The sequence below is a fragment of the Mobula hypostoma genome, unplaced genomic scaffold (assembly GCF_963921235.1).
Source record: "Mobula hypostoma unplaced genomic scaffold, sMobHyp1.1 scaffold_83, whole genome shotgun sequence".
NCBI classification, from domain to species: Eukaryota; Metazoa; Chordata; class Chondrichthyes; order Myliobatiformes; family Myliobatidae; genus Mobula; species Mobula hypostoma.
In genome coordinates this window covers 329,386-350,958 of record NW_026948186.1, presented here as the reverse complement: position 1 = coordinate 350,958, position 21,573 = coordinate 329,386, and the positions used below count along the sequence as shown (strand labels likewise).

The 21,573-nt window shown below is 67.8% G+C and overlaps 1 protein-coding gene across 2 annotated transcripts in view; it reads left to right on the top strand.

The window, feature by feature from the left end:
- The window catches only part of kdm2ab (lysine (K)-specific demethylase 2Ab), a 136,249-nt gene that overhangs the window by 41,231 nt on the left and 73,445 nt on the right, over positions 1–21,573 (top strand). For both annotated transcript variants that reach the window (XM_063039388.1, XM_063039389.1), the window contains exons 4-8: positions 1,073–1,119; positions 13,869–14,047; positions 19,278–19,384; positions 19,823–19,916; positions 20,089–20,242. In XM_063039388.1, the coding sequence (XP_062895458.1) occupies positions 1,073–1,119; positions 13,869–14,047; positions 19,278–19,384; positions 19,823–19,916; positions 20,089–20,242 (581 nt within the window). The remainder of the gene's footprint in view (positions 1–1,072; positions 1,120–13,868; positions 14,048–19,277; positions 19,385–19,822; positions 19,917–20,088; positions 20,243–21,573) is intronic.

Below are 21,573 nucleotides of genomic sequence, written 5' to 3'. Positions count from 1 at the left end.
GAGAGAGGGTGCAGAGGAGATTGACCAGGACGCTGCCTGGATTAGAGAGGGTGCAGAGGAGATTGACCAGGACGCTGCCTGGATTAGAGAGGGTGCAGAGGAGATTGACCAGGATGCTGCCTGGATTAGAGAGGGTGCAGAGGAGATTGACCAGGATGCTGCCTGGATTAGAGAGGGTGCAGAGGAGATTGACCAGGACGCTGCCTGGATTAGAGAGGGTGTAGAGGAGATTGACCAGGATGCTGCCTGGATTAGAGAGGGTGCAGAGGAGATTGACCAGGACGCTGCCTGGATTAGAGAGGGTGCAGAGGAGATTGACCAGGATGCTGCCTGGATTAGAGAGGGTGCAGAGGAGATTGACCAGGATGCTGCCTGGATTAGAGAGGGTGCAGAGGAGATTCACCAGGACGCTGTGCATTTTTGGTCACCTAACTACAGGAATGTTGTAAAGAAGGTTGAAAGAGTACAGAGAAATTTTACAAGGTCTGGATAACGTGAGTTATCAGGAAAGATCGAATAGTTTGGGACTTTACTCATGGGAATGTAGAAGTTCGAGAGGAGATTTGATAGAGGCATACGTATGAGGGGTATCGACAGGGTAAATAAAAGCAGGCTTTTCCCTGAGGTTGGGTGGCACAACAGCCAAAGGTCAGGGTTTAAGGGTGAAATCTTTCGGCCGAATATGAGGGTGAACGTCACTCAGAGGGCGTTGGGAGTGTGGGTCCAGCTCCCAGCACCACTGCTGCCTCCAATCTTGTTTTCGGCGTTGGAGGGAAGTTGTGGATGGGTGTGGAGCGGGTGTGGGTCCGCGAGCAGGCAACGAGACTGCTGAGCGGGGCTCAGGTGGGCCAGCGGTCTCTCTCTGTGCAACAGCGTGCGAGGGAAAGGGGACTGGACGGGCTGCAGGCCGACTGGAGATCGGCCTGGAGAAAAGGCAACGGGAGGCTAATCAGGGCGAGGTGTTGCACGTTGGGAGGTCAAGGGTGAAACGGTCAGGGCACCCAAGAGCAGTGCTCCCTGGAGAGGTCACGTGAACTCACTGTCTCTCTCTCTCCCCCCCCGCCCCCCCCAGAATGCCCGAACCAGATTTCAGTGTTAACGACGTGAAGATGTTTGTGGGTGAGTAAGTGTCCTTCCCTTTCCACCCCCCCCACCCACCCCGTCCTGTCACACATCACCGGGCTGCCCGTCCCGTCCCGTCCCGTCCCCTCCTGTCACACATCACCGGGCTGCCCGTCCCATCCCCTCCTGTCACACATCACCGGGCTGCCCGTCCCCTCCCCTCCCGTCACACATCACCGGGCTGCCCGTCCCCTCCCGTCCCATCACACATCACCGGGCTGCCCGTCCCCTCCCCTCCCCATCACACATCACCGGGCTGCCCGTCCCCTCCCCTCCCGTCACACATCACCGGGCTGCCCGTCCCCTCCCCTCCCGTCACACATCACCGGGCTGCCCGTCCCCTCCCCTCCCGTCACACATCACCGGGCTGCCCGTCCCCTCCCCTCCCATCACACATCACCGGGCTGCCCGTCCCCTCCCCTCCCGTCACACATCACCGGGCTGCCCGTCCCCTCCCCTCCCGTCACACATCACCGGGCTGCCCGTCCCCCCTCCCCTCCCCCCCCATCACACATCACCGGGCTGCCCGTCCCCACCCCTCCCGTCACACATCACCGGGCTGCCCGTCCCCTCCCCTCCTGTCACACATCACCGGGCTGCCCGTCCCCTCCCCTCCCGTCACACATCACCGGGCTGCCCGTCCCCTCCCCTCCCGTCACACATCACCGGGCTGCCCGTCCCCTCCCCTCCCGTCACACATCACCGGGCTGCCCGTCCCCTCCCCTCCCATCACACATCACCGGGCTGCCCGTCCCCTCCGCTCCCGTCACACATCACCGGGCTGCCCGTCCCCTCCCCTCCCGTCACACATCACCGGGCTGCCCGTCCCCTCCCCTCCCGTCACACATCACCGGGCTGCCCGTCCCCTCCCCTCCCGTCACACATCACCGGGCTGCCCGTCCCCACCCCTCCCGTCACACATCACCGGGCTGCCCGTCCCCTCCCCTCCCGTCACACATCACCGGGCTGCCCGTCCCCTTCCCCCTCATCACACATCACCGGGCTGCCCGTCCCCTCCCCTCCCGTCACACATCACCGGGCTGCCCGTCCCCTCCCCCCTCATCACACATCACCGGGCTGCCCGTCCCCTCCCCTCCCATCACACATCACCGGGCTGCCCGTCCCCTCCCCTCCCGTCACACATCACCGGGCTGCCCGTCCCCTCCCCTCCCGTCACACATCACCGGGCTGCCCGTCCCCTCCCCTCCCGTCACACATCACCGGGCTGCCCGTCCCCTCCCCCCCCGTCACACATCACCGGGCTGCCCGTCCCCTCCCCTCCCGTCACACATCACCGGGCTGCCCGTCCCCACCCCTCCCGTCACACATCACCGGGCTGCCCGTCCCCTCCCCTCCCGTCACACATCACCGGGCTGCCCGTCCCCTCCCCCCTCATCACACATCACCGGGCTGCCCGTCCCCTCCCCTCCCATCACACATCACCGGGCTGCCCGTCCCCTCCCCTCCCCTCCCGTCACACATCACCGGGCTGCCCGTCCCCTCCCCTCCCATCACACATCACCGGGCTGCCCCTCCCCTCCCCTCCCGTCACACATCACCGGGCTGCCCCTCCCCTCCCCTCCCGTCACACATCACCGGGCTGCCCGTCCCCTCCCCTCCCATCACACATCACCGGGCTGCCCGTCCCCTCCCCTCCCATCCCCTCCCGTCACACATCACCGGGCTGCCCGTCCCCTCCCCTCCCGTCACACATCACCGGGCTGCCCGTCCCCTCCCCTCCCATCACACATCACCGGGCTGCCCGTCCCCTCCCCTCCCATCACACATCACCGGGCTGCCCGTCCCCTCCCCTCCCCTCCCCTCCCGTCACACATCACCGGGCTGCCCGTCCCCTCCCCTCCCATCACACATCACCGGGCTGCCCGTCCCCTCCCCTCCCATCACACATCACCGGGCTGCCCGTCCCCTCCCCTCCCGTCACAGATCACCGGGCTGCCCGTCCCCTCCCCTCCCGTCACACATCACCAGGCTGCCCGTCCCCTCCCCTCCCGTCACACATCACCGGGCTGCCCCTCCCCTCCCCTCCCGTCACACATCACCGGGCTGCCCGTCCCCTCCCCTCCCGTCACACATCACCGGGCTGCCCGTCCCCTCCCCTCCCGTCACACATCACCGGGCTGCCCGTCCCCTCCCCTCCCGTCACACATCACCGGGCTGCCCGTCCCCTCCCCTCCCGTCACACATCACCGGGCTGCCCGTCCCCTCCCCTCCCCTCCCATCACACATCACCGGGCTGCCCGTCCCCTCCCCTCCCGTCACACATCACCGGGCTGCCCGTCCCCTCCCCTCCCCTCCCCTCCCATCACACATCACCGGGCTGCCCGTCCCCTCCCCTACCGTCACACATCACCGGGCTGCCCGTCCCCTCCCCTCCCCTCCCATCACACATCACCGGGCTGCCCGTCCCCTCCCCTCCCCTCCCGTCACACATCACCGGGCTGCCCGTCCCCTCCCGTCCCATCACACATCACCGGGCTGCCCGTCCCCTCCCCTCCCATCACACATCACCGGGCTGCCCGTCCCCTCCCCTCCCATCACACATCACCGGGCTGCCCGTCCCCTCCCCTCCCCTCACACATCACCGGGCTGCCCGTCCCCTCCCCTCCCCTCCCCTCCCGTCACACATCACCGGGCTGCCCGTCCCCTCCCCTCCCATCACACATCACCGGGCTGCCCGTCCCCTCCCCTCCCGTCACACATCACCGGGCTGCCCGTCCCCTCCCCTCCCATCACACATCACCGGGCTGCCCGTCCCCTCCCCTCCCGTCACACATCACCGGGCTGCCCGTCCCCTCCCCCCCCATCACACATCACCGGGCTGCCCGTCCCCTCCCCTCCCATCACACATCACCGGGCTGCCCGTCCCCTCCCCTCCCCTCCCGTCACACATCACCGGGCTGCCCGTCCCCTCCCCTCCCGTCACACATCACCGGGCTGCCCGTCCCCTCCCCTCCCCTCCCATCACACATCACCGGGCTGCCCGTCCCCTCCCCTCCCATCCCCTCCCGTCACACATCACCGGGCTGCCCGTCCCCTCCCCTCCCATCCCCTCCCGTCACACATCACCGGGCTGCCCGTCCCCTCCCCTCCCATCCCCTCCCGTCACACATCACCGGGCTGCCCGTCCCCTCCCCTCCCATCCCCTCCCGTCACACATCACCGGGCTGCCCGTCCCCTCCCCTCCCATCCCCTCCCGTCACACATCACCGGGCTGCCCGTCCCCTCCCCTCCCATCCCCTCCCGTCACACATCACCGGGCTGCCCGTCCCCTCCCCTCCCATCCCCTCCCGTCACACATCACCGGGCTGCCCGTCCCCTCCCCTCCCATCCCCTCCCGTCACACATCACCGGGCTGCCCGTCCCCTCCCCTCCCGTCACACATCACCGGGCTGCCCGTCCCCTCCCCTCCCCTCCCGTCACACATCACCGGGCTGCCCGTCCCCTCCCCTCCCATCCCCTCCCGTCACACATCACCGGGCTGCCCGTCCCCTCCCCTCCCGTCACACATCACCGGGCTGCCCGTCCCCTCCCCTCCCGTCACACATCACCGGGCTGCCCGTCCCCTCCCCTCCCGTCACACATCACCGGGCTGCCCGTCCCCTCCCCTCCCGTCACACATCACCGGGCTGCCCGTCCCCTCCCCTCCCCTCCCATCACACATCACCGGGCTGCCCGTCCCCTCCCCTCCCCTCCCGTCACACATCACCGGGCTGCCCGTCCCCTCCCCTCCCATCACACATCACCGGGCTGCCCGTCCCCTCCCCTCCCATCACACATCACCGGGCTGCCCGTCCCCTCCCCTCCCGTCACACATCACCGGGCTGCCCGTCCCCTCCCCCCTCCCCTCCCCCCCCATCACACATCACCGGGCTGCCCGTCCCCTCCCCTCCCGTCACACATCACCGGGCTGCCCGTCCCCTCCCCTCCCGTCACACATCACCGGGCTGCCCGTCCCCTCCCCTCCCGTCACACATCACCGGGCTGCCCGTCCCCTCCCCTCCCGTCACACATCACCGGGCTGCCCGTCCCCTCCCCTCCCGTCACACATCACCGGGCTGCCCGTCCCCTCCCCTCCCGTCACACATCACCGGGCTGCCCGTCCCCTCCCCTCCCGTCACACATCACCGGGCTGCCCGTCCCCTCCCCTCCCGTCACACATCACCGGGCTGCCCGTCCCCTCCCCTCCCGTCACACATCACCGGGCTGCCCGTCCCCTCCCCCCCGTCACACATCACCGGGCTGCCCGTCCCCTCCCCTCCCGTCACACATCACCGGGCTGCCCGTCCCCTCCCATCCCGTCACACATCACCGGGCTGCCCGTCCCCTCCCATCCCGTCACACATCACCGGGCTGCCCGTCCCCTCCCCTCCCGTCACACATCACCGGGCTGCCCGTCCCCTCCCCTCCCGTCACACATCACCGGGCTGCCCGTCCCCTCCCCTCCCATCACACATCACCGGGCTGCCCGTCCCCTCCCCTCCCGTCACACATCACCGGGCTGCCCGTCCCCTCCCCTCCCATCACACATCACCGGGCTGCCCGTCCCCTCCCCTCCCGTCACACATCACCGGGCTGCCCGTCCCCTCCCCTCCCGTCACACATCACCGGGCTGCCCGTCCCCTCCCCTCCCGTCACACATCACCGGGCTGCCCGTCCCCTCCCCTCCCATCCCCTCCCGTCACACATCACCGGGCTGCCCGTCCCCTCCCCTCCCATCCCCTCCCGTCACACATCACCGGGCTGCCCGTCCCCTCCCCTCCCATCCCCTCCCGTCACACATCACCGGGCTGCCCGTCCCCTCCCCTCCCACACATCACCGGGCTGCCCGTCCCCGTCCCCTCCCCTCCCATCCCCTCCCGTCACACATCACCGGGCTGCCCGTCCCCTCCCCTCCCATCACACATCACCGGGCTGCCCGTCCCCTCCCCTCCCATCCCCTCCCGTCTCACATCACCGGGCTGCCCGTCCCCTCCCCTCCCGTCACACATCACCGGGCTGCCCGTCCCCTCCCCTCCCTCCCCTCCCGTCACACATCACCGGGCTGCCCGTCCCCTCCCCTCCCGTCACACATCACCGGGCTGCCCGTCCCCTCCCCTCCCGTCACACATCACCGGGCTGCCCGTCCCCTCCCCCTCCCGTCACACATCACCGGGCTGCCCGTCCCCTCCCCTCCCGTCACACATCACCGGGCTGCCCGTCCCCTCCCCTCCCTCCACTCACCGTCACACATCACCGGGCTGCCCGTCCCCTCCCCTCCCGTCACACATCACCGGGCTGCCCGTCCCCTCCCCTCCCTCACACATCACCGGGCTCCCCCCCTCCCCTCCCTCACACATCACCGGGCTGCCCGTCCCTCCTCCCTCACACATCACCGGGCTGCCCCTCCCCTCCCCTCCCATCACACATCACCGGGCTGCCCGTCCCCTCCCCTCCCGTCACACATCACCGGGCTGCCCGTCCCCTCCCCTCCCGTCACACATCACCGGGCTGCCCGTCCCCTCCCCTCCCGTCACACATCACCGGGCTGCCCGTCCCCTCCCCTCCCTCACACATCACCGGGCTGCCCGTCCCCTCCCCTCCCGTCACACATCACCGGGCTGCCCGTCCCCTCCCCTCCCGTCACACATCACCGGGCTGCCCGTCCCCTCCCCTCCCGTCACACATCACCGGGCTGCCCGTCCCCTCCCCCCTCTCCCGTCACACATCACCGGGCTGCCCGTCCCCTCCCCTCCCGTCACACATCACCGGGCTGCCCGTCCCCTCCCCTCCCGTCACACATCACCGGGCTGCCCGTCCCCTCCCCTCCCGTCACACATCACCGGGCTGCCCGTCCCCTCCCCTCCCGTCACACATCACCGGGCTGCCCGTCCCCTCCCCTCCCATCACACATCACCGGGCTGCCCGTCCCCTCCCCTCCCGTCACACATCACCGGGCTGCCCGTCCCCTCCCCTCCCTCACACATCACCGGGCTGCCCGTCCCCTCCCCTCCCGTCACACATCACCGGGCTGCCCGTCCCTCCCCTCCCGTCACACATCACCGGGCTGCCCGTCCCCTCCCCTCCCGTCACACATCACCGGGCTGCCCGTCCCCTCCCCTCCCGTCACACATCACCGGGCTGCCCGTCCCCTCCCCTCCCGTCACACATCACCGGGCTGCCCGTCCCCTCCCCTCCCCTCCCCTCCCGTCACACATCACCGGGCTGCCCGTCCCCTCCCCTCCCGTCACACATCACCGGGCTGCCCGTCCCCTCCCCTCCCGTCACACATCACCGGGCTGCCCGTCCCCTCCCCTCCCGTCACACATCACCGGGCTGCCCGTCCCCTCCCCTCCCGTCACACATCACCGGGCTGCCCGTCCCCTCCCCTCCCGTCACACATCACCGGGCTGCCCGTCCCCTCCCCTCCCATCCCCTCCCGTCACACATCACCGGGCTGCCCGTCCCCTCCCCTCCCGTCACACATCACCGGGCTGCCCGTCCCCTCCCCTCCCGTCACACATCACACATCACCGGGCTGCCCGTCCCCTCCCCTCCCGTCACACATCACCGGGCTGCCCGTCCCCTCCCCTCCCGTCACACATCACCGGGCTGCCCGTCCCCTCCCCTCCCGTCACACATCACCGGGCTGCCCGTCCCCTCCCCTCCCCGTCACACATCACCGGGCTGCCCGTCCCCTCCCCTCCCGTCACACATCACCGGGCTGCCCGTCCCCTCCCCTCCCGTCACACATCACCGGGCTGCCCGTCCCCTCCCCTCCCGTCACACATCACCGGGCTGCCCGTCCCCTCCCCTCCCGTCACACATCACCGGGCTGCCCGTCCCCTCCCCTCCCGTCACACATCACCGGGCTGCCCGTCCCCTCCCCTCCCGTCACACATCACCGGGCTGCCCGTCCCCTCCCCTCCCGTCACACATCACCGGGCTGCCCGTCCCCTCCCCTCCCGTCACACATCACCGGGCTGCCCGTCCCCTCCCCTCCCGTCACACATCACCGGGCTGCCCGTCCCCTCCCCTCCCTCCCGTCACACATCACCGGGCTGCCCGTCCCCTCCCCTCCCGTCACACATCACCGGGCTGCCCGTCCCCTCCCCTCCCGTCACACATCACCGGGCTGCCCGTCCCCTCCCCTCCCGTCACACATCACCGGGCTGCCCGTCCCCTCCCCTCCCTCACACATCACCGGGCTGCCCGTCCCCTCCCCTCCCGTCACACATCACCGGGCTGCCCGTCCCCTCCCCTCCCGTCACACATCACCGGGCTGCCCGTCCCCTCCCCTCCCTCACACATCACCGGGCTGCCCGTCCCCTCCCCTCCCGTCACACATCACCGGGCTGCCCGTCCCCTCCCCTCCCGTCACACATCACCGGGCTGCCCGTCCCCTCCCCTCCCTCACACATCACCGGGCTGCCCGTCCCCTCCCCTCCCTCACACATCACCGGGCTGCCCGTCCCCTCCCCTCCCGTCACACATCACCGGGCTGCCCGTCCACATCACCGGGCTGCCCGTCCCCTCCCCTCCCGTCACACATCACCGGGCTGCCCGTCCCCTCCCCTCCCGTCACACATCACCGGGCTGCCCGTCCCCTCCCCTCCCGTCACACATCACCGGGCTGCCCGTCCCCTCCCCTCCCGTCACACATCACCGGGCTGCCCGTCCCCTCCCCTCCCGTCACACATCACCGGGCTGCCCGTCCCCTCCCCTCCCGTCACACATCACCGGGCTGCCCGTCCCCTCCCCTCCCGTCACACATCACCGGGCTGCCCGTCCCCTCCCCTCCCCCACATCACCGGCTGCCCGTCACACATCACCGGGCTGCCCGTCCCCTCCCCTCCCGTCACACATCACCGGGCTGCCCGTCCCCTCCCCTCCCCTCACACATCACCGGGCTGCCCGTCCCCTCCCCTCCCATCACACATCACCGGGCTGCCCGTCCCCTCCCCTCGTCACACATCACCGGGCTGCCCGTCCCCTCCCCTCCCTCACACATCACCGGGCTGCCCGTCCCCTCCCCTCCCTCCATCACCGGGCTGCCCGTCCCTCCCCTCCCTCACACATCACCGGGCTGCCCGTCCCCTCCCCTCCCGTCACACATCACCGGGCTGCCCGTCCCCTCCCCTCCCCTCCCGTCACACATCACCGGGCTGCCCGTCCCCTCCCCTCCCTCACACATCACCGGGCTGCCCGTCCCCTCCCCTCCCGTCACACATCACCGGGCTGCCCGTCCCCTCCCCCTCCCGTCACACATCACCGGGCTGCCCGTCCCCTCCCCTCCCTCATCACACATCACCGGGCTGCCCGTCCCCTCCCCTCCCGTCACACATCACCGGGCTGCCCGTCCCCTCCCCTCCCGTCACACATCACCGGGCTGCCCGTCCCCTCCCCTCCCGTCACACATCACCGGGCTGCCCGTCCCCTCCCCTCCCGTCACACATCACCGGGCTGCCCGTCCCCTCCCCTCCCCTCACATCACCGGGCTGCCCGTCCCCTCCCCTCCCGTCACACATCACCGGGCTGCCCGTCCCCTCCCCTCCCGTCACACATCACCGGGCTGCCCGTCCCCTCCCTCCGTCCACATCACCGCTCCCGTCACACATCACCGGGCTGCCCGTCCCCTCCCCTCCCGTCACACATCACCGGGCTGCCCGTCCCCTCCCCTCCCGTCACACATCACCGGGCTGCCCGTCCCCTCCCCTCCCGTCACACATCACCGGGCTGCCCGTCCCCTCCCCTCCCGTCACACATCACCGGGCTGCCCGTCCCCCCCCTCCCGTCACACATCACCGGGCTGCCTGTCCCCTCCCCTCCCGTCACACATCACCGGGCTGCCCGTCCCCTCCCCTCCCATCACACATCACCGGGCTGCCCGTCCCCTCCCCTCCCATCACACATCACCGGGCTGCCCGTCCCCTCCCCTCCCGTCACACATCACCGGGCTGCCCGTCCCCTCCCCTCCCCTCCCGTCACACATCACCGGGCTGCCCGTCCCCTCCCCTCCCGTCACACATCACCGGGCTGCCCGTCCCCTCCCCTCCCCTCCCGTCACACATCACCGGGCTGCCCGTCCCCTCCCCTCCCGTCACACATCACCGGGCTGCCCGTCCCCTCCCCTCCCATCACACATCACCGGGCTGCCCGTCCCCACCCCTCCTGTCACACATCACCGGGCTGCCCGTCCCCTCCCCTCCCGTCACACATCACCGGGCTGCCCGTCCCCTCCCCTCCCATCACACATCACCGAGCTGCCCGTCCCCTCCCCTCCCATCACACATCACCGGGCTGCCCGTCCCCTCCCCTCCCATCACACATCACCGGGCTGCCCGTCCCCTCCCCTCCCGTCACACATCACCGGGCTGCCCGTCCCCTCCCCTCCCATCCCCTCCCGTCACACATCACCGGGCTGCCCGTCCCCTCCCCTCCCATCACACATCACCGGGCTGCCCGTCCCCTCCCCTCCCATCACACATCACCGGGCTGCCCGTCCCCTCCCCTCCCGTCACACATCACCGGGCTGCCCGTCCCCTCCCCTCCCATCACACATCACCGGGCTGCCCGTCCCCTCCCCTCCCGTCACACATCACCGGGCTGCCCGTCCCCTCCCCTCCCATCACACATCCCCGGGCTGCCCGTCCCCTCCCCTCCCCTCCCGTCACACATCACCGGGCTGCCCGTCCCCTCCCCTCCCATCACACATCACCGGGCTGCCCGTCCCCTCCCCTCCCCTCCCGTCACACATCACCGGGCTGCCCGTCCCCTCCCCTCCCATCACACATCACCGGGCTGCCCGTCCCCTCCCCTCCCATCACACATCACCGGGCTGCCCGTCCCCTCCCCTCCCATCACACATCACCGGGCTGCCCGTCCCCTCCCCTCCCGTCACACATCACCGGGCTGCCCGTCCCCTCCCCTCCTGTCACACATCACCGGGCTGCCCGTCCCCTCCCCTCCTGTCACACATCACCGGGCTGCCCGTCCCCACCCCTCCCATCAGACATCACCGGGCTGCCCGTCCCCTCCCCTCCTGTCACACATCACCGGGCTGCCCGTCCCCTCCCCTCCCATCACACATCACCGGGCTGCCCGTCCCCTCCCCTCCCCTCCCCTCCCGTCACACATCACCGGGCTGCCCGTCCCCTCCCCTCCCCTCCCCTCCCGTCACACATCACCGGGCTGCCCGTCCCCTCCCCCCCCATCACACATCACCGGGCTGCCCGTCCCCTCCCGTCCCATCACACATCACCGGGCTGCCCGTCCCCTCCCCTCCCATCACACATCACCGGGCTGCCCGTCCCCTCCCCTCCCATCACACATCACCGGGCTGCCCGTCCCCTCCCCTCCCCTCCCCTCCCGTCACACATCACCGGGCTGTCCGTCCCCTCCCCTCCCCTCCCCTCCCGTCACACATCACCGGGCTGCCCGTCCCCTCCCCCCCCATCACACATCACCGGGCTGCCCGTCCCCTCCCCTCCCATCACACATCACCGGGCTGCCCGTCCCCTCCCCTCCCATCACACATCACCGGGCTGCCCGTCCCCTCCCCTCCCCTCCCCTCCCATCACACATCACCGGGCTGCCCGTCCCCTCCCCTCCCCTCCCCTCCCGTCACACATCACCGGGCTGCCCGTCCCCTCCCCCCCCATCACACATCACCGGGCTGCCCGTCCCCTCCCCTCCCATCACACATCACCGGGCTGCCCGTCCCCTCCCCTCCCATCACACATCACCGGGCTGCCCGTCCCCTCCCCTCCCGTCACACATCACCGGGCTGCCCGTCCCCTCCCCTCCCATCCCCTCCCGTCACACATCACCGGGCAGATATGTGACAGGAGGAGGGGTTTATCGGAGGGAGGGGTGACGGAGACGGGTTGGGGTGTAGGGGAGGGAGGGAGAGGGTGACGGAGACTGGGGGGGTGTAGGGGAGGGAGGGGGTGACGGAGACGGGGAGGGGTGTAGGGGAGGGAGGAGGTGACGGAGACGGTGAGGGGTGTAGGGGAGGGAGGGGGTGACGGAGACGGGGAGGGGTGTAGGGGAGGGAGGAGGTGACGGAGACGGTGAGGGGTGTAGGGGAGGGAGGGGGTGACGGAGACGGGGAGGGGTGTAGGGGAGTGAGGGGGTGACGGAGACGGGGAGGGGTGTAGGGGATGGAGGGGGTGACGGAGACGGGGAGGGGTGTAGGGGAGGGTGGGGGTGACGGAGACGGGGAGGGGTGTAGGGGAGGGAGGGGGTGATGGACACGGGGAGGGGTGTCGGGGAGGGAGGGGGTGATGGACACGGGGAGGGGTGTCGGGGAGGGAGGGAGAGGGTGACGTAGACTGGGAGGGGTGTAGGGGAGGGAGGGGGTGACGGAGACGGGGAGGGGTGTAGGGGAGGGAGGGGGTGACGGGGAGGGGTGTAGGGGAGGGAGGGGGTGACGGAGACAGGGAGGGATGTAGGGGAGGGAGGGGGTGACGGAGACGGGGAGGGGTGTAGGGGAGGGTGGGGGTGACGGAGACAGGGAGGGGTGTAGGGGAGGGAGGGGGTGACTGAGACGGGGAGGGGTGTCGGGGAGGGAGGGGGTGGGGGAGATGGGGAGGGGTGTAGGGGAGGGAGGGGGTGACGGAGAGGGGGAGGGGTGTAGTGGAGGGAGGAGGTGACGGAGACGGTGAGGGGTGTAGGGGAGGGAGGAGGTGACGGAGACGGTGAGGGGTGTAGGGGAGGGAGGGGGTGACAGTGACGGGGAGGGGTGTAGGGGAGGGAGGGGGTGACGGAGACGGGGAGGGGTGTAGGGGAGGGAGGGGGTGACGGAGACTGGGAGGGGTGTAGGGGAGGGAGGGGGTGACGGAGACGGGGAGGGGTGTAGTGGAGGGAGGAGGTGACGGAGACGGGGAGGGGTGTAGTGGAGGGAGGAGGTGACGGAGACGGGGAGGGGTGTAGGGGAGGGAGGGGGTGACAGTGACGAGGAGGGGTGTAGGGGAGGGAGGGGGTGACAGTGACGGGGAGGGGTGTAGGGGAGGGAGGGGGTGACGGAGACGGGGAGGGGTGTAGGGGTGGGAGGGGGTGACGGAGACTGGGAGGGGTGTAGGGGAGGGAGGGGGTGATGGAGACTGGGAGGGGTGTAGGGGAGGGAGGGGGTGACGGAGACTGGGAGGGGTGTAGGGAGGGAGGGGGTGACGGAGACGGGGAGGGGTGTAGGGGAGTGAGGGGTGACGGAGACGGGGTGGGGTGTAGGGGAGGGAGGGGGTGACGGAGACGGGGAGGGGTGTAGGGGAGGGAAGGGGTGACGGAGACGGGGAGGGGTGACGGAGACTGGGAAGGGGTGACGAAGATGGGGAGGGGTGTAGGGGAGGGAAGAGGTGACGGACACGGCGAGGGGTGATGGAGACGGGGAGGTGTGTAGGGAGGGAGAGGGTGACGGAGACTGGGAGGGGTGTAGGGGAGGGAAGGGGTGACGGAGACTGGGAGGGGTGTAGGGGAGGAAGGGGGTGACGGAGACGGGGAGGGGTGTAGGGGATGGAAGGGGTGACGGAGACGGGGAGGGAAGGGGTGACGGAGATGGGTGGGATGGGGGGTCTGGAGGTGGTGATGGAGACGGTGGTGTGATGGGGGAGGGAGGGTGGTGTTGGGGTGGTGACAGTAGGGATGAGAGTCGGTGAGAGATGGAAGGGGTGTAGGGGAGTGTGGGGATGACAGATACGAGTGTTGACATGCCAGCTCCCCGAGTCCCTCACTCTCTCTCCCCTCGCTGTCAGGGAGCCGGCGTCTGGTCGACGTAATGGATGTCAACACTCAGAAGGGGATCGAGATGACGATGGCGCAGTGGGTGAAGTATTACGAGACGCCGGCCGAAGAGCGGGAGAAACTGTACAACGTCATCAGCCTCGAGTTCAGCCACACCAAGCTGGAGAACATTGTGCAGAGGCCTGCAACGGTGAGCAGGGGTGGCTGTCCCCACCCTCTCGATCTCCCGTGATAGACCGCCAATATCCCTGAACCAACCCGACCTCCCCCCTCCCTGTTTCCCCTCTCGATCTCTCCCCGTGACGACTCTCCCCATTCGCCCTCTCGCTCTCTCCCCGTTCCCCCTCTCGCTCTCTCCCCGTGACGACTCTCCCCATTCGCCCTCTCGCTCTCTCCCCGTTCCCCCTCTCGCTCTCTCCCCATGATGACTCTCCCCATTCCCCCTCTCGCTCTCTCCCCATTCCCCCTCTCGCTCTCTCCCCATTCCCCCTCTCGCTCTCTCCCCATTCCCCCTCTCGCTCTCTCCCCATTCCCCCTCTCGCTCTCTCCCCATTCCCCCTCTCGCTCTCTCCCCATTCCCCCTCTCGCTCTCTCCCCATTCCCCCTCTCGCTCTCTCCCCATTCCCCCTCTCGCTCTCTCCCCATGACGACTCTCCCCATTCCCCCTCTCGCTCTCTCCCCATGACGACTCTCCCCATTCCCTTTCTCGTTCTCTCCCCGTTCCCCCTCTCGCTCTCTCCCCATGACGACTCTCCCCATTCCCCCTCTCGCTCTCTCCCCATTCCCCCTCTCGCTCTCTCCCCATGACGACTCTTCCCATTCCCCCTCTCGCTCTCTCCCCATGACGACTCTCCCCATTCCCCCTCTCGCTCTCTCCCCATGACGACTCTCCCCATTCCCCCTCTCGCTCTCTCCCCATTCCCCCTCTCGCTCTCTCCCCATTCCCCCTCTCGCTCTCTCCCCATTCCCCCTCTTGCTCTCTCCCCATGACGACTCTCCCCATTCCCCCTCTCGCTCTCTCCCCATGACGACTCTCCCCATTCCCTTTCTCGTTCTCTCCCCGTTCCCCCTCTCGCTCTCTCCCCATGACGACTCTTCCCATTCCCCCTCTCGCTCTCTCCCCATGACGACTCTCCCCATTACCTCTCTCGCTCTCTCACCGTTCCCCCTCTCGCTCTCTCCCCATGACGACTCTCCCCATTCCCCCTCTCGATCTCTCCCCGTGACGACTCTCCCCATTCCCCCTCTCGTTCTCTCCCCGTTCCCCCTCTCGTTCTCTCCCCGTTCCCCCTCTCGTTCTCTCCCCGTTCCCCCTCTCGTTCTCTCCCCGTTCCCCCTCTCGTTCTCTCCCCGTTCCCCCTCTCGTTCTCTCCCCGTTCCCCCTCTCGTTCTCTCCCCATTCCCCCTCTCGCTCTCTCCCCATGACGACTCTCCCCATTACCTCTCTCGCTCTCTCCCCGTTCCCCCTCTCGCTTTCTCCCCATGACGACTCTCCCCGTTCCCCCTCTCGCTCTCTCCCCGTGACGACTCTCCCCATTACCCCTCTCGCTCTCTCCCCGTTCCCCCTCTCGCTCTCTCCCTGTGACGACTCTCCCCGTTCCCCCTCTCTCTCTCTCTGTGACAACTCTCCCTGTTCCCCCCTTGCTCTCTCCCCTTGTTGACTCTCCCCCGTTCTCCCTCTCTCCCCGTGACGACTCTCCCTGTTCCCCCTCTCGCTCTCTCTCCATGACGACTCTCCCCGTTCCCCTCTCGCTCTCTCCCCGTGACGACGCTCCCCGTTCCTCCTCTCTCTCGCTCTCTCCATGTTGACTCTCCCCGTTCTCTCTCTCCCCGTGACGACTCTCCCCGGTCCCCCTCTCCCTCTCTCTCTCCGTGACGACTCTCCCCATTCCCCCCTCGCGCTCTCTCCCCGTGACGACTCCCCCCGTTCCCCCCTCGCTCTCTCTCCCCGTGACGATTCTCCCCGTTCCCTTTCTCGCTCTCTCCCCGTGATGACTCTTCCTGTTTCCCCTCTCACTGTCTCTCTCTCCATTCCCCCTCTCGCTGTCACTCTACCCGTGACGACTATCTCCCCGTTCCTCCTCTCGCTCTCTCTCCCCGTGACGACTCTCCCCGTTCCCCTCTTGCTCTCTCCCCGTGACGACTCTCCCCGTTCCCCTCTTGCTCTCTCCCCGTGACGACTCTCCCCGTTCCCCCTCGCGCCCTCTCCCCGTTCCCCCTCGCGCCCTCTCCCCGTTCCCCCTCGCGCCCTCTCCCCGTTCCCCCTCGCGCCCTCTCCCCGTTCCCCCTCGCGCCCTCTCCCCGTTCCCCCTCGCGCCCTCTCCCCGTTCCCCCTCGCGCCCTCTCCCCGTTCCCCCTCGCGCCCTCTCCCCGTTCCCCCTCGCGCCCTCTCCCCGTTCCCCCTCGCGCCCTCTCCCCGTTCCCCCTCGCGCCCTCTCCCCGTTCCCCCTCGCGCCCTCTCCCCGTTCCCCCTCGCGCCCTCTCCCCGTTCCCCCTCGCGCCCTCTCCCCGTTCCCCCTCGCGCCCTCTCCCCGTTCCCCCTCGCGCCCTCTCCCCGTTCCCCCTCGCGCCCTCTCCCCGTTCCCCCTCGCGCCCTCTCCCCGTTCCCCCTCGCGCCCTCTCCCCCGTTTCCCCTCGCGCCCTCTCCCCGTTTCCCCTCGCGCCCTCTCCCCGTTTCCCCTCGCGCCCTCTCCCCGTTTCCCCTCGCGCCCTCTCCCCGTTCCCCCTCGCGCCCTCTCCCCGTTCCCCCTCGCGCCCTCTCCCCGTTCCCCCTCGCGCCCTCTCCCCGTTCCCCCTCGCGCCCTCTCCCCGTTCCCCCTCGCGCCCTCTCCCCGTTCCCCCCCTCGCGCCCTCTCCCCGTTTCCCCTCTCACGCCGTCTCCCTGTGACGACTCTCCCCGTTACCCCTCTCACTCTCTCTCCCCGTGACGACTCTCCCCGTACCCCCTCTCACTCTCTCCCCGTGACGACTCTCCCCGTTCCCCCTCTCGCTCTCTCTCTCCCCGTGACGACTCTCCCCTTCCCCCTCTCGCTTGCTCTCTACCCGTGACGACTCTCCCCGTTCCCCCTCTCGCTCTCTACCCGTGACGACTCTCCCCGTTCCCCCTCTCGCTCTCTCTCACCCCGTGACGACTCTCCCCATTCCCCGTGATGACTCTCCCCCATTCCCCGTCCGTCTGTCTGTCTCTCTCTCTCTCTCTCTCTCTCTCTCTCTCTCTCTCTCTCTCTCTCTCTCCCTCCCTCTCCCCCTCTCCCCCTCTCCCCCTCTGCCCCTCTGCCCCTCTGCCCCTCTGCCCCTCTGCCCCTCTGCCCCTCTGCCCCTCTGCCCCTCTGCCCCTCTGCCCCTCTGCCCCTCTGCCCCTCTGCCCCTCTGCCCCTCTGCCCCTCTGCCCCTCTCCCCCTCTGCCCCTCTCCCCCTCTCCCTCCCTGTGACAACTCTCCCCGTTCCCCCTCTCTCTCCCCGTGACGACTCTCCCCGTTCCCCCTCTCTCTCCCCGTGACGACTCTCCCCGTTCCCCCTCTCTCTCCCCGTTACGACTCTCCCCGTTCCCCCTCTTGCTCTCTTCCCGTGATGACTCTTCCCGTTCCCCCCTCACTCTCTCCCCATTCCCCCTCTCGCTCTCAGTCTCCCGGTGACGACTCTCCCCATTCCCCCTCTCGCTCTATCCCTTCCTGTGAAAATTCTCCCTGTTCCCCCCTTGCTCTCCCTGTGAGGACTCCCCCTGTTCTCCCCTCGCTCTCTCTCTCTCCCCGTGACGATTCTCCCCATTCCCCCCTCTCGCTCTCTTCCTGTGATGACTCTTCCCGTTCCCCCCTCGCTCTCTCCCCATGACGACTTTCCCCGTTCCCCCTCTCGCTCTCCCCGTGACTACTTTCCCTGTTCCCCCCTCGTTCTCTCCCCGTGACGGCTCTCCCCGTTCCCCTCTCGCGCTCTCTCCCCGTGACGACTCTCCCCGTTCCCTCTCGTTCTCTCCCCGTGACGACTCTCCCCGTTCCCCCTCTCGCTCTCCCCGTGACGACTCTCCCCGTTCCTCCTCTCGCACTTTCCCCATGACGACTCTCCCCGTTCCCCCTTTCACTCTGTCTCCCCGTGACGACTCTCCCCGTTACCCCGGCTCTCTCTCTCCCCGTTCCCCCTGGCTCTCTCTCTCCCCGTGATGACTCTCCCCGTTCCCCTCTCAGTCTCTCTCCCTGTGACGACTCTCCCCGTTCCCCCCTTGCTCTGCCCGTGATGACTTTCCCCGTTCCCCCTCTCGCTCTCTCCCCGTAATGACTCTCCCCGTTCCCCCTCTCGCTCTCTCCCCGTAATGACTCTCCCCGTTCCCCCTCTCAGTCTCTCTGTGACGACTCTCCCCGTTCCCCCTCTCAGTCTCCCTGTGACGACTCTCCCCGTTCCCCCTCTCGCTCGCTCTCTCCCTGTGACGACTCTCCCTCGTTCCCCCTCTCGCTCGCTCTCTCTCTGTGACGACTCTCCCCGTTCCCACCTCGCTCTCTCTCCCCGTGACGACTCTCCCCGTTCCCCCTCTCACTCGCTCTCTCCCCATTCCCCCTCTCAGTCTCTCTGTGACGACTCTCCCCGTTCCCCCTCTCACTCTCTCACTCTCTCTACCCGTGACGACTCTCCCCGTTCCCCCTCTCTCTCTCTCTCTCCCCGTGACGACTCTCCCCCTTTCCCCCTCCCAGTCTCTCTCTGACGACTCTCCCCATTCCCCCTCTCAGTCTCCCCGTGACAACTCTCCCCGTTCCCCCTCTCTCTCTCTCTCCCCGTGACGACTCTCCCCGTTCCCCCCTCTCTCTCCCCGTGACGACTCTCCCCGTTCCCCCCTCTCTCTCTCTCCCCGTGACGACTCTCCCCGTTCCCCCTCTCTCTCTCTCTCTCTCTCTCCCCGTGACGACTCTCCCCCTTTCCCCCTCCCAGTCTCTCTGTGACGACTCTCACCGTTCCCCCTCTCAGTCTCCCCGTGACAACTCTCCCCGTTCCCCCTCTCTCTCTCTCTCCCCGTTCCCCCCCTCTCTCTCTCTCCCCGTGACGACTCTCCCCGTTCCCCCCTGTCTCTCTGTGACGACTCTCCCCGTTCCCCCTCCCAGTCTCCCCGTGACGACTCTCCCCGTTTCCCCTCCCAGTCTCTCTGTGACGACTCTCACCGTTCCCCCTCTCAGTCTCCCCGTGACAACTCTCCCCGTTCCCCCTCTCTCTCTCTCTCCCCGTTCCCCCCCTCTCTCTCTCTCCCCGTGACGACTCTCCCCGTTCCCCCTCTCTCTCTCTCTCTCTCTCTCCCCGTGACGACTCTCCCCGTTCCCCCTCTCAGTCTCCCCGTGACGACTCTCCCCGTTCCCCCTCTGTCTCTCTGTGACGACTCTCCCCGTTCTCCCTCTCAGTCTCCCCGTGACAACTCTCCCGTGGTCTCTTCCCCCACCCAGGTTGATCTCGTGGACTGGGTGGATAATATCTGGCCTCGGCATCTCAAGGAGAGACAAACTGACTCCACCAACGCCATCATCGAGATGAAGTACCCCAAAGTCCGCAAGTAAGTGGCGGCCTCCTTTGCAAGGAGAGAGCGGGTCGGGAGAGAGAAATCACGAGAGGACCTTAGGTGTGTAAGACCACGAGGGTCACAGATGGGGTGAATATGCACAGGCTTTCCCCCAGGGTCAGGGAATCGAGAACCAGAAGTCACAGGGTTAAGGGGAGAGGGGAAAGAGATTTAATAGGGACCTGAGGGGCAACTTTCACCCAGAGGGTGGTCTGCCTATGGAGCGAGCTGCCAGAGGGTGGTCTGTCTGTGGAACGACATTTAAACGACACTTGGACAGGGACACGGTGAGAAAATAGAGAGAGACAGGGGCAGACGTGGTCGGGTGGCTGCGATGCGGTCAGGGTTACGGACGGGAAATTTTCAGTTGGGTCGGGAGTCTTGCAGAGCGAGTGGGTTTCTCATGGCCCGTGTCTCTCCCCTCTCCGGCAGGTACTGCCTGATGAGTGTGCGAGGCTGTTACACGGACTTCCACATCGATTTTGGAGGCACCTCGGTGTGGTATCACATCCACAGGGGGGGCAAGGTGAGTTAATCTCGACCGTCCCACCCGGGACCCATCCCTCGCGCTTCCCGTCGCTGTCCTCTTTCCCTGTCCCGTCCTCCCCCCCCCCCCCGTCTCCTCTGCCTCACCCACTGACGATGGTGTTGTTGTGTCCCCGCTCCCCCATTCCTCCTCCTCCTCCCTCTCCTGACAGATCTTCTGGCTGATCCCCCCAACCCCGCTGAACCTGGAGATCTACGAGAGCTGGGTACTGTCGGGCAAGCAGGGTGACATCTTCCTGGGGGACAAGGTGGAGAAGTGTCAGCGCATCGAACTCAAGCAGGGATACACGTTCCTCATCCCCTCCGGTAGGTGGCATTCGGGTCCCGTCACCCCCGTCTCCAGCGTCTGCTTCCGTCACCCCTCACCGTCTATAACTCCCCCCCCCCCACCCCCACCATCTCCAGCTCCCCCTCCCTCCCCGGCCGCGCGCACACCCTGTCCCTAATCTGTGGGTCATTGAAGGCACTGGAATTCATTTGGACAAGAGGAGAGGAGGGTCCGTATCAGACCGGTGTTGGGTGACGACCCAGCGCCCTGGCCCCCCTGCAGATGCCCTGCGGGAACAAATTCCACCAATTCACCTCCCTCGGGCTAGAGAAATTTCTCTGCGTCTCGGTCTTGGAAGGGCGCCCCCCCCCCTCTCCTCAGGCCCGAGACTGTCCCACCATGGGAAGCATCCTCTGCACCTCCACCACCCCCGTCCGGTCCCTCTCAATTCCAGACCCTGAGCCATCAAACGATCCTGGTATGATGACCCTTTGGTTCCTGGAATCATCCCTGTGAACCACCTCTGAACACTTTACAATGCCAGCACATCTTTTCTAAGATGGATGGAGTATCGTGTTTGTTCTGGTTCCCTCATTATAGGAAGGATGTGGAAGCTTTAGAGAGAGTGCAGAGGAGATTGACCAGGATGCTGCCTGGATTGGAGTGGGTGCAGAGGAGATTGACCAGGATGCTGCCCGGATTAGAGAGGGTGCAAAGGAGATTCACCAGGACGCTGCCCGGATTAGAGAGGGTGCAGAGGAGATTGACCAGGGTGCTGTCTGGATTAGAGAGGGTGCGGAGAAGATTCACCAGGATGCTGCCTGGATTAGAGAGGGTGCAGAGGAGATTGACCAGGATGCTGCCTGGATTAGAGAGGGTGCAGAGGAGATTCACCAGGATGCAGCCTGGGTTAGAGAGGGTGCAGAAGAGATTGACCAGGATGCTGCCAGGATTAGAGAGGGTGCAGAGGAGATTGACCAGGATGCTGCCTGGGTTAGAGAGGATGCAGAGGAGATTGACCAGGATGCTGCCTGGATTAGAGAGGGTGCAGAGGAGATTCACCAGGATGCTGCCTGGATTAGAGAGGGTGCAGAGGAGATTGACCAGGACGCTGCCCGGATTAGAGAGGGTGCAGAGGAGATTGACCAGGGTGCTGTCTGGATTAGAGAGGGTGCGGAGAAGATTGACCAGCATGCTGCCTGGATTAGAGAGGGTGCAGAGGAGATTGACCAGCATGCTGCCTGGATTAGAGAGGGTGCAGAGGAGATTGACCAGGACGCTGCCTGGGTTGGAGAGGGTGCAGAGGAGATTGACCAGGACGCTGCCTGGATTAGAGAGGGTGCAGAGGAGATTGACCAGGACGCTGCCT